Below are 12,398 nucleotides of genomic sequence, written 5' to 3' on the forward strand. Positions count from 1 at the left end.
CCACTACAAGTTGCGGATGCTCATGCTCTTCTTCCTGTTGTTGCGTGGTTCTATGATCTAGTATCTCATCATGAACCAACCAATCATCTGCTACATCAGACAACTCAAGCTCAGTAGCTTGAACTTCTATAGACTCACCATTCTGCCCAGCTTTTTCCGGCTTACTGAAAGATAACACGGAAGTCTCATTAAAGGTAACATCCCTGCTGACCAGGAACTTGTGGTCTTCTAGACACCACAATTTGTATCCCTTTACCCCATTTGCGAAGCCTAAGAATATGACTTTCTTAGCTCTAGGGTCTAGCTTGCTTTCCCTCACATGGTAGTAAGCAGTTGATTCAAACACTCACAAAATACTATAATTAGCTGGGTTACCTGACCACACCTCATAAGGTGTCTTGCAATCTATAGCTGAAACTGGTGACCTATTGTATAGGTAACACGCCATGGACACTGCATCTGCTCAATACTCTTTGCCTAGATTGTCATTAGATAACAAACATCTAGCTCTTTCAAGCAAGGTTCTATTCATCCTCTCTGCCATTCCATTTTCTTTGCCGGCGCGCCCTCGATCGATTAATGTCGGCAATTCTCTCATTCAAGACAAAACTCTTGGAAAGGCCCATAGGTATACTCAATACCATTGTCAGATCATAGAGTCTTCACCTTTCTATCTATGCGATTCTCAACTATTGCCTTCCACTTCTTAAATGTCTCAAACACTCCATCTTTCATTTTCATCATATACACCCACACATAGCGAGTATGATCATCAATGAATGAGACATAATAGCAGTTATCTCCTTTTGACGCCACTCTGGAGGGTCCCCAAACATCCGTATGCACATAATCAAGGATGCATGTTGTCGTGTGCTTGCTTGAATTGAACTCGACTTTGCACTGCTTTCCATAGACACAATGCTCATAGAACCCAATACTTGGCTTCTTCAAGTCCTTCAAGAACCTTAGCTTGCACAACTCAGACAAACCCTTTTCACTCATATGCCCTAGTTACATATGCCACATCTTAGTGCACTCAGAATCATCACTACATGCACCCACTGCTACATCACCTATCACCGTACTACCCAAGTATACAAGGTTCCATGTCTTTGACTTTTCATAACAAGTAAAGAGCCACTAACAATCTTTAGGACTCCACCTTCCCCCACAAACTTGTGGCCTTTGGAATCCAAGGTACCAAAAGAAATAAAGTTTTTCTTTAGCTCAGGAACATGCCTCACATCGGTTAAAGTCCTCACTACACCATCATGCATCTTGATCCGTATAGTTCCAATTCCTACCGTCTTACAAGCAACGTCATTAACCATCAAAACGGAACCACTATCAATGCTCTCATAAGAAGTAAACCACTTTCTATTCGGGCACATATGGTAGGAACATCCGGAATCAAGAATCCACTTTTCGGCCATATAGTCTTGTGTGGACACACAGATACTCTCATCGTCCCCTTCAGAGCCTGAAACAAAACTTGCCTCAACTTTAGCTTTACCTTTCTTCTTACCATTGTTCTTGTTATCTTTCTTCAGGTGAGGACAATTACTTGCGTAATGTCCCTTTTCTTCGCAATTGTAGCACTTCACATATTTCAACGGCTTCTTTGACTTAGACCTAAACCTCTCATTGCTAGTAGAGGCATTTTCATACGACCTTCCTCTTGCTACTAGCCCCTGACCTGCATCAATGCTATTATCAACTCGTGTCTTCTTCATCAACTCGTGTCTTCTTCATCAACTCATAAGAAAGAAGCGCACTTTAAACTTTGTCAAGATCAACATCTTCTCTGTTCATAAAGGTAGTCATTAGATGCTCATAACTTTTGGGCAAAGAGAATATTAAACATGCTGCTTGATCCTCATCATCCATCTTCATGTCAGCATTCAAATAATCCGCTAGGCATCGACGGAACTCACTAATGTGCTTTTGTATCGTTGAACCATCCACCATCATGTACCGATAAAGACGCTTCTTAAGGTACATCTTGTTCGTCATACTCTTGGTCATATACATAGATTCTAGCTTGAGCCAAATACCAGCAGTGGTATTTTCTCCCATCATATTATACATAACCCCATTTGCATGACACAACCGAATTGATGAACAAGCCTGTAGATCGAACTCTTTCCAATCATCCTCACTCATACTGGCCACCTTAGATTTAATCCCCTTTAAAGCCTTGTGCAAACCTTGTTGGATGAGGATGTCCTTTACTTGGACTTGCCAAATCCCAAAGTTATTCTTCTCATTAAACTTCTCTACTTCAAACCTTGTATTTGACATCTTGGGAGCCATTCACTACACCATAATAGGATATTTGCAACACGCACCTTTTTTGATTTGCAACGCTTATTTAGCGTTAGTAAGTTTCCAACGCTTATTTAGCGTTAGCAATGTTGTAAAGCGTTGCTTTATTTAGGTGAATTTCCGGAATTAATTGCTAACGCTTAAAAAGCGTTGGAGAAGTGTTACAAACTTAAAAATTTCGCGAACCTGATAAACGAAAAAAATCGAAATATAAGACATAAGTTTTTTTTTTCTCTCCTCTCTCTCTCTCTCACCGCCGCATTATTTTCGCACTCCTCAAAACCTAATTTTCAGATTCAATCAATTCTCTCAAAACCAACGATCACAAACAATTGTTCTTCTTCTCAATCGAATCTCTCAAAGAAAGAAGAAGAAGAAGAAGAAGCAGAAATATCCGTTATGTTTCAAGTACTGATAGTTGTATTTATATATCTGAGAAGAGTAGCAGCAGATAACTCAAGCCACAGGTTTTCTAGGGGGTTTCTTCAGAGAGTGAAAGAGAAGAAGAGAAAAGAGGATTGAGCTGAAATAAATAAAAATGGCAAGAGCAGGTCGAGGTAGACCTGCAGCATCACCATCTGGATCAGACAGTGGTTCATCATCACGTTCCCGCTCTTCTTCCGGTTCAGATTCACGCTCTCGTTCACGCTCCGTCTCAAAATCTTTCTCTTCATCTGCTTCTTCTCCTTCTTGTAGCGCCAGTTCTGCTAGCCGTAGCCCTCCACTCAAAAAAAGGTTCATTCTTTAACTCAATTCAAATTCTATCAAATTCTATTAAATTCTAAACAGAATAAATTAGGGTTTATAATTTTTGTGTGTGTTTTATTATTGAGTAGTCCTAGTGGAGTAGCGAGGCGAGGACGGTCACCGGTAGTAGCTAAACGAGCTTCACCAGCTCCTAGGTAGGTTTTGAATTCAAGTTTTTTCGATTTAAATGTATATTGGTTGTTTAGATTATTTGTTGTGGTGTGGTTGTAATTTTCAGGAAGGCTTCTCCACTTCTTGAATCTGTAGTTCTTCACGTTGATCAGCTCACTAGGAATGTGAATGAAGGTCATTTAAAAGAAATTTTTGGTAAGTGTTTACAGAGATTATTTACAAAATCTTAAAATGCTTGCCTTGTAAATATCCGCTTCAAAGCTTGTAAATATTTTGTCGAATTTAATAAATAACAAGAAGCAGATATATATAGAGAAGAAGCAGAAGCAGGAGCAGGAGTAGGAGTAGGACTCCTCCTCCTCCTAGATCCAGGAGAACTCGTACTACTAACGAGCGATCTTCCTCTTCTTATCGCGATGCTCCTCCTTATCGAAGGGATAGTCGTAGGAGTTACAGGTATAATTTACATTTTTTTTTGGCTTGATTTTGGAGAAGTGCTTTTTGTGTGTAATGATTTATAGAAGTTGCAGTGATTTCCTCATAAGACAGTATTGGGTGATTTAAGTAACTCCTAGTTACAATAAAAAGGTTTTACTCATATTAGGCGTAGAAAAGAAAGTGGTATGAAGTGAGCATCAGTACTTCAGTCAACACATAAGGCAAAATTTGCTTGCACGATAGAAACATTTCCAGCTAAATGATTTAGTTAGTGCAATCCGAAAATTAGATATATACTCTAATGTCCTGTGTTCACACCGGTGGGAACAATTGTCCCTAACTCCATATTGTTAAAGGTTTAGGAACAGTAAGTGTAAATGGGTGATAGCTTTTGGAAAAGAGTCTACATCGTCATTATTGGCGTACTTTTATTTTACAACCTAAGAGGCTAGGAGAAGTGCGTTAGTTGGTCCGTGTTCTTTAACATTGCCGAAAATTGGAAATGTAGGGTGGTGGTAGATCTTCTGCGAGGGAAACCATTGGTAGAGTTGCAGCTGGTGCTGTTGCAAAGATTATTCTTAGAGCATATGCTGGAACAGAGGTAGGTTTCTTATGCTTCTTTCATAATCATGTAAAGTACAGTGTTTGACAGAGTCAACAAAAATATGGATCCTTTGAACTTTCGCAACCTCAAACTATCTGAAGTGGTATCTCCTAATGGACGAAACAGTTATGAATCATGGTGATAACAGATAGCACTGGCTCAACAGCCTTGAAATGATTGTCTTTTGACTCTTCTCTGTTTTTTGTTAGGATTACCGTGAAAGTGTATGCTCTGCTCTGGAAAAGTATCATGGGACACCTATTAGAGCTTAAAAGCGGTAACCCGATCTCCTATATAAACACAAGTAAACCCTAAAACCATCCCAATTTGCATAATAAAATCAGCAACCCTAAAAAAAAAAAGGCTCTTGTGCAGACCTATCTAGTAAGCATCTCTTTTTCTATTTTGCAGGGAAACATGAAGGTTGTCGCTGCATATTTACTCGCCTTGTTGGGTGGCAAATCTCAACCTTCCACTACTGACCTCAAATCCATTCTCGGCTCTGGTTCGTTTTGTTTTTTTAATCGATACGATACAATACTTTAGTTGTTGTAGAATGCCGATGAGAGATCATAGTGTGCTCATGTTTTAACCGCCACTATGTTCCGTTGCAGGCATATAAACAAATCCTTAAACTTTTTCTGCGTAGCTGGATAGATCTTAATTTCTCTGTCTTGCTGTGAAATGGTTTTTGAAATTAACCCTTTTTCAATTTATTAATTTCTTTCTTTTTAATCAAATATACGACTTTGTAGTATTTTGATATGGTGACTAGTTTTAGGTCAGTATGGGTTAACAGTATTTGTTTATTTTAAAACATTTTTTGGTGACGGAGGGATTGGGATTGTTTTATAGTGGAAATGCCATGAAGCGCCAACCAACATCCATTAGAAAAACTCTAGTTTGTTTGTGTTTTTCTTTCTTTCGCAAAAGTGATTCTGCTGAAACTCTTTGTATCCCTCATTTTTATATTTATATATTAAATGATGATTCAAGGTCTTTGTTTTATTGCCAATTTTTTTATTAAAATGAATAGATGCAAATTCAATGTTAACTGTGGTAATTGTCAACTGCAAAATTTGATGTGTATACATGGCGATGAGCTTCTTTAGCAGGAATGCAGATCTATGAAAAGTTTTATGAACAGAAAACTAAGTAAACATTTCTTTTTACAACAACAAAAGTAGAAAAAAGTGTCATCTGGGTCTTTTTTTCTCCTGTTTTTGGGTTTTGTGACCATGTGTCCAGGATTCCAAACTAGTCTAACATGAATGCGATTTATGCTATTTCAGTTGGGGCTGAAGCTAATGATGATAAGATCGAATTGCTCTTGTCCCAAGTCAAGGGTAAAGACACAACAGAGCTTATTGCTTCTGGAAGGGAGAAGCTGGCTTCTGTTCCATCCGGTGGTGGAGGTGCCGCTGTGGCAGTTGCAGCATCTGCTGGTGGTGGTGGTGCACCAGCACCTGCAGAAGCAAAGAAAGAGGAAACTCAACTGCTAGTATTCTCTATTCTCTGTACAAACTCAACTGCTGAACAAGCTTTACGTATAGCAGTTGCAACTGCAGAAGCTGATGAAATTAATAAATTGCTATTATTAGACGCGGCGTTGGTTATTGTTTTTGGTCTGTGTTCAGTAAAAAACTTGGGTGTGATTATAGTGTGAGTGAGAGAGAATGAGAGAGGAGTTTTCGGGGTTGGGTTTATTGTGGAGAGGAACATCTTCTTTTCTTTGTTGTTATTAAAACTGTTTTATTTGTTTTTCGATCAACTTGAAAACTGTGGAGTGATGAAATTATTATGAAAAGACTCGACAGGTTGCATTGTACCGGTCCAGTTCTTTCGAGTCTCCCAGAGTCCCAGTTCACGAACCAATATACGTAAGCCACGTTAACTTGTTGGTTGACGATACACACGACTGGTTACTCATTTATTACTTGGTACTCGGGCACCTTCCGTTCTGTAGTGAGCAGACCCTAAAAAAAATTTATTACAGCCACTGAGTTTTTAACTATGAAGGAGATTCCGAGAACTGCTTTGGTTTGGGCTTTGACTCATGTTGTTCAACCTGGGGATTGTATTACACTGCTTGTGGTGGTTCCAGCTATCAGTTCAGGTAATTTTTTTTTTTGATGCAATAGTTTTGATTATTGTGACTTGGGTGTTTTTGGCGATGGACATGAAGTTTTCGATTAGTTTCTAGGTTCTGTCTAAGTCCTTGATAGTGGCTGTTACAAGGGGAAGGTGCTTGTTTAGCAACTACATGGCTAGACCAGATTAGTTTCTGTTTTGGTCATTTTGTTGAAGCATAGTGTATCCAATCAGTTTTAGTTCTGTTAATATTTCAACTTGGAAACTGCTGGAGCCTGGTTCTTGGTGCGTTAGAATCCCTGACATGGTCTAAGTTATCCTATTACCAGTGTTTGGTTTGCCAGAAGTTGCAGGAAAAGGAAACCTTTTTGTGTTTCTGTAATTTGTTCCAAGAATTTATTTAATGCAAGTCCACTTTGGTAAACCTTTTTTTTTGTACTCTTTATTGTTTTTTAGATTGTTTTATAAAGTGGGCTTGAGAAATTTGATGCCTTTTGATAAAATATGAAGAGTTTTTATTGGTTTAAATGGTGAAGTATGTTTTTTTAGTGCAAGTAAAGTGAAGTTATCGGTTTTGGTGTTTGGGGATGTTTTGTTTTATTGTTTTTGAACAACTGTTAAATTTCTTACATTATGTAGTGAATATTTCAGAATGAGTGAAAAATTGCATGGGATACTCAAGTTGTTAGTATAAAGTATGCAGTGTCATCTTGAAATACGTGTTATTCGGGTAGGATAGACCGTAGTATACTATTCCTTCTGCTAGGAATAATTGTGTTTCTGGCTTTATGGTTAATTCAGCTGGATGGATAGTTAGCTTTATCATACAAAATGTTCATTTAGGATTATTGTGGTAGCAGTACAACTGTTTGAATCCTTCTTTTGTTCTACTCTCAGAGTTGCAGTACTCTACAGAATATGTTAGTCTAGAAGTGTAGTTGTAAATGTATAGGGTATGATGATATCTGTGTCGTGTTGTCGGTCATAAAAGTCTTAGTTATACCACCAAATTGGTTTAGCTGGTCTCGCTACAAAATATGAGAAATTATTATTTTTTTATTAGCAACCCATCAGCAACGGTTTATAACCGTTACAAACGAATTTTAAATTATTATTTTTTAAATTAACTAACAACTTTGCAACGGTTACAAACCGTTGGTAAAATTTTTAACAAATTACCAACGCTTAAAAAGCGTTTGTGAAATAAAAAACCGTTGCAAAGGTTTTAAATATGTGTACGAAATAGTTATAATAAGCGTTGGAAATTTCTGTTTGCAACGCTTTGAATTTCTATTTGCAACGCTTTTTAAGCGTTGGAAATTTCTGTTTGCAACGCTTTGAATTTCTATTTGCAACGCTTTTTAAGCGTTGGAAATTTCTGTTTGCAACGCTTTTTAAGCGTTGCAAATATTTCCAACACTTTACCGACGCCATATTTGCAACGCTTAAAAAGCGTTGCGAAAATTATTAGCAACGCTTTTTTGCCGTTGCAAATAGCCTGTTATGGTGTAGTGATTTTTCAAGTCACACATAATAACCCAAAAAAAATTTCACTTTGGAATTTTATCGAACACCTTGTCTACGCAATTTTTGAGCACTATGGTTCTTCACCAAAACTCAAAATCCTAGGTCGTATATCCTGCTCTGATACTAATTATTGTGAATAACTAACAATGCAGAAACAACGTTATCCATTACAAATAGATCAACCTTACACAAGGATTGATCCTTCTCTTTAGACAAGACTTCAACACCCTCCAAGTATTATCCCAACACTTCTCAATGTCAATTAAACAAGCATATAAAGTAAAACAATTAATGTAAAAGAAGAACAAACCATAAGACGAGATATATTGTGGTTCGGCAATTTGCCTACGTCTACACTGCGAGTTTCAAGTTTTACTAGATGTTTAGATTAACAGATTACAAGAGCTCTCAATTCACTCAAAAAGAATGAACACTCAACTCACTAAGAATTTCTCTCTTACAATTTCTCTCTTTCTTTCTTTTGGTTAGGTTAAGTTTTTACAGAAAAAACTTTATATTTATACTGTTTCCGAAAATAGTCGAAGTCGTGCTGAAATACGGTGAGGCGCGGGCACGCCCTTGGCTAAGCAAAAGTCATCAAGCGCGTGCGCGCCTAACAACTTGATCGTTTGCCAAGAGAGAGGATGCTATACTTTGTCCGAGGAGCTTACATAAAAGCGGGCCATTTACAAACATTGGGTAGCCTTTATGCTCGATGGAAGTTATTGAGAATCACAGAACACCAAGATTTTGAAACGCACTTGAATCTACAAAGTGACTTGAAAGTTACTAAATGCATGCTAATTGATTTGGGTTTCTCTGGGCCTAAATTTACCTGGTGTAATAATCGTAGATTTAAAGATCATGTTATGGAAAGATTGGATAGAGTTCTGGTTATCCCAACTTGGGTTGAATTGTTTCCACATGTTTTTGTGAAATCTGTTGTCTGTGTTACATCTGATCATTTAGCTTTGAACATCAACCTGAAATGTAACAGTGGTAAAGTGTATAGACCCTTTAGATTTTTTAATATGTGGCTTAAAAATTCTTCTTGTATTCCTACCATTGAGGAAACATGGAACGCTGCTAATCATAATAAATCGGACTGCAATGTTTTAACTAAACTTACAAAAACTAGAATAAAACTTAAAAAATAGAATAAAGATGTTTTTTATTGGGAACATGTTTTCCAATATTAGAAAGATTCAAAATCGGCTTGAGGAGCTTATGAAAAATACTCTATCTAAGGGCATATGTGAATAGATTAGAGCTCTTAAAAGTCAACTTAATTACTGGCTTGATAAGGAATAAGGCCTTTGGCGCCAAAAAATGAGGTTCTTTGGTTGAAAGAAGTCAAAAAACAAGGTAGGAATACCAAGTTTTTTCATACTTCTACTATCTATAGAAGAAGAAAAAATTGTATCGATAAGTTGAAAGATGATAATGACAACTGGCTGGAAGGTAGGGACATGATTGGTAAGAACATAAACTCTTTCTTTCAAGACTTATTTAAATCTGATATGTCTGTGAATAATGCGGATATAGACTATTTTTTGTCCATGTATTATTGATATTGAAAATGATATGCTTATTAAAATTCCTTCAGGTGAGGAAATCTGGTTGGTGGTTAAAAAAATGGGCTCTCTTAAAGTCCCTAGACCTGATGGTTTCCAGGGGGTTTTCTTCCAAACTGCTTGGGATGTGGTTGGACTAGCAATTATTGACTGTGTCTAGGATTTTTTCTATAATGGTGTCTTAAACCCCAAGTTCAATGAAACTTTTATTTATTTAATTCCTAAAATTTCATCTCCTGAACATATTTCAAAATTTAAACCCATCAGTCTTTGCAATTTTATTTATAAAATTATTTCAAAACTTTTAGCTAATAGATTAAAGTGTCATATTCATAAGATAGTATCCCCTTTTCAAGGAGCTTTTGTTAAGGGTAGGAATATAGGGGATAACATAGGGCTTGCAAGTGAAGTGTTTCACAACATGAAGAACATGTATAAGAAGAAGGATGGATGGGTAGCTTTAAAACTTGATATGGCTAAGGTTTATGATAGAGTAGAGTGGTCTTTTCTAAATAATATTTTTGAAAAGTTTGGTTTTAGTGAAAAATGGAGAACTTTTATTAATCAATGTTTACCTTCTGTTTCTTTTAAAGTGCTCCTTAATAGCTCTCACTTGGAATAGTTCTTCCCTCAAAGGGGATTAAGACAAGGGGATCCTTTATCTCCTTATCTTTTTATTCTTATTTTTGAAGCTCTCTCTCGCGTGATTAATAAAACTGAAAATGATCATGCTATACATGGTATTAAAATTAGGAAGTATGCTCCTCCCATTGCTCATTTATTATGCTGACGATTTACTACTTTTCACTAAAGCTTCTTTAAGTGAAGCAGGTGTTCTTAACGATATTCTGCATAAGTATTGTCTGGCCTTTGGCCAAAAGATCAATTTTGATAATCTAGTATCTATTTTAGTAGGAATGTGCATGCTAAACATAGAAATTTTTTGAGAAAATACTGGAACATGAGAGAATTTTCAAATAAAGATAAGTACCCATGGGTACCTATTTTACTCACTAGCAGTAAGAAAGTTGATTTTGATTACTTGGTGGATATTGTACATAATAAAATAAAAGGTTGGAGAGCCAGGCTTTTATCCCAAGCTGGTAGAACAGTTTTGATCCAAGTTGTAGCTCAAGCTACACCCTTTTATGCTATGACCTCATATTCCCTCTATGTATCTGTTTGTGACAATGTGGATAAAGTGTGTAGGGAATTTTGGTGGCATGGGCATGATGAATTTAAGAGTATCTACACTATTGAGTGGGATAAACTTTACAAGCCTAAGTCCCTTGGAGGACTAGGTTTCAAGAAATTTTCTGATATGAACAAAGCTCTGTTGGCCAAACAGAGTTGGAGAGCTTTAAAGGATGAGAATTCCATTTGGTTTAAAACTTTTATGCGACTTATGGAAAAAAAGGTATGGGGACAGAACAAAAGTTATCGGCACCTAATGCCTCCTACTTCTGGAGAGGGGTCAATAAAAGTTTTGACCTGGTACATAAAGGGTCTATCTGGAACATCAGGGATGGTGCTCACACCTCTGTGTTCAATGATCCTTGGCTTATGTTCCAGGATCATCCTATACTTATAAAGGATTTGCACCCACCAGTGGGGATCCATAAATACTGGAAAGTGAAAAATCTCATGAATAAGAAAATATCAGCATGGAATGATCAACTTATTGACGAAGTGTTTGATCCTATAGTAGCAGGGTTTATCAAGGGAATACACATCAGACCACAGGATAGAGGGGCGGATGAGTTAACCTGGTGGCCTGCTACTAAAGGAAAATTCTCTGTCAAATCTATTTTTCATCTGCTCAAAGCAAAGGATTGGGAGGGCTATGACTCTACTTTTCAAGCAAAAACTATTAGAAGAATTTGGAGAGCTCGTCTAGCTGCTAGGAAACAAGTTTTCATGTGGAAATTATACATGGACATATTACCAACTAGAGAGAAGATATAGAAGAGGATTAGGAACAATGATACTATGTGTGGCTTTTGCTTCAGGAAAAAAGAAACTAACTGTGGAATACATCTTTTTTGAATGTGATTGGGCAAAAACTTTGTGGTTTGTTTTGCCACTGGATTTACGAACAGAAGTCAACAAAGGATGGTCCATTAGAAGATGGGTGGATGAGATCAGCATGGAATGGTGAAAACAAGGTCCCTGATATAGCTAATTTGGCATGGGTGTGTATGCATGTACCCTACTGCAAACTATGTGGGATAATAGGGAATCTGGAGAAGTTTGATAGAGGAGCAGCGGATAGGGGGTCTATACTAATAGCTACAATAATTTAATGGGAAAGAAGACTCAAAACTTTTGACAGGGAGAGTCTAAACCCTACTTTTTCTGTTAACACTACAATTAGGAATATAAATTCAAACCATAGCCCACATGCTTTAACATCTACTAGTTATATATCTACTTTGCATTATCATATAAGTAACATCGCTTACATGCTTGATTATGCAAATGTTAGGTTTGACGTTGCTTTCAATAAGAGATCTCTATCAGGAGTTGCTGCTGCTATGGCTTGGAATGAAAAAGAAGCTTTACTTGTTGTTCAGTGAGGAGATTCACAGCAAAGTCAGCAGAGGAGAGTAAACTTCTTGCAGCCGAGGTAGTAGTGAAGCTGGCACATCACTTAGGAAGAGGAAAATTTCTTTTTGAGGGTGACAACATCAACGTTATCAAAAGTTTGAGCAAGCACCCAGGAGTCTAGTATTGCTTGGTCTTTACAAAGCATTACAAAAGCAATTATCAGAATTGCTAATAAATTTAATTTTTCATGTTTTAGATGGTTAAGAAGATGTTTTAATGGTGAGGCTCATGATCTAGCTAAATGGGCTTATAACTCCTTTGACATGAATACTCTACCAAAATATTACTTAGACGTTCAGTGTACCCCTATAATTCTATAATATATATATTTGCATGTTTTGTAGCGGAAAAAA

The 12,398-nt window shown here is 37.0% G+C and overlaps 2 protein-coding genes across 7 annotated transcripts; both read left to right on the plus strand.

Annotated features, from left to right (window-relative positions):
- The first annotated feature begins 2,544 nt into the window (after positions 1–2,544).
- On the plus strand, positions 2,545–6,076 carry LOC147517899 (uncharacterized). 6 transcript variants are annotated; one of them, XM_086589951.1, is made up of 8 exons: positions 2,545–3,060; positions 3,162–3,227; positions 3,311–3,399; positions 3,508–3,660; positions 4,151–4,243; positions 4,456–4,523; positions 4,658–4,751; positions 5,539–6,076. In XM_086589951.1, exons 7-8 carry the CDS (start codon positions 4,664–4,666, stop codon positions 5,910–5,912), a joined length of 462 nt encoding a protein of 153 aa, XP_086446077.1. In that variant the 5' UTR covers positions 2,545–3,060; positions 3,162–3,227; positions 3,311–3,399; positions 3,508–3,660; positions 4,151–4,243; positions 4,456–4,523; positions 4,658–4,663; the 3' UTR covers positions 5,913–6,076. The 6 variants fall into 6 exon arrangements, with proteins under 6 accessions (XP_086446077.1, XP_086446076.1, XP_086446078.1 ...); XM_086589950.1 differs by having other exon boundaries at positions 3,518–3,660; positions 4,456–4,550; XM_086589952.1 differs by having other exon boundaries at positions 3,518–3,660.
- Positions 6,077–10,399: 4,323 nt separating this feature from the next.
- On the plus strand, positions 10,400–12,014 carry LOC147517900 (uncharacterized). Its single transcript, XM_086593746.1, has 4 exons — positions 10,400–10,966; positions 11,011–11,349; positions 11,538–11,713; positions 11,924–12,014. Exons 1-4 carry the CDS (start codon positions 10,400–10,402, stop codon positions 12,012–12,014), a joined length of 1,173 nt encoding a protein of 390 aa, XP_086449872.1.
- The last annotated feature ends 384 nt before the right edge of the window (positions 12,015–12,398 follow it).

This window comes from Coptis chinensis, chromosome 2 (genome assembly GCF_015680905.1).
Source record: "Coptis chinensis isolate HL-2020 chromosome 2, ASM1568090v1, whole genome shotgun sequence".
NCBI lineage: Eukaryota > Viridiplantae > Streptophyta > Magnoliopsida > Ranunculales > Ranunculaceae > Coptis > Coptis chinensis.

Excerpts from the sequence above, each read along its gene's own strand:
- LOC147517899 (XM_086589948.1), top strand. The coding sequence starts at position 2,864 with ATGGCAAGAGCAGGTCGAGGTAGACCTGCAGCATCACCATCTGGATCA. Across the intron at positions 3,061-3,161 it reads AGCCCTCCACTCAAAAAAAG|TCCTAGTGGAGTAGCGAGGC; the intron begins GTTCATTCTTTA and ends ATTATTGAGTAG. Across the intron at positions 3,228-3,310 it reads CGAGCTTCACCAGCTCCTAG|GAAGGCTTCTCCACTTCTTG; the intron begins GTAGGTTTTGAA and ends TGTAATTTTCAG.
- LOC147517900 (XM_086593746.1), top strand. The coding sequence starts at position 10,400 with ATGAGAGAATTTTCAAATAAAGATAAGTACCCATGGGTACCTATTTTA. Across the intron at positions 11,350-11,537 it reads GTCTAGCTGCTAGGAAACAA|AAGTCAACAAAGGATGGTCC; the intron begins GTTTTCATGTGG and ends ATTTACGAACAG. Across the intron at positions 11,714-11,923 it reads AGAGGAGCAGCGGATAGGGG|GTTTGACGTTGCTTTCAATA; the intron begins GTCTATACTAAT and ends TGCAAATGTTAG.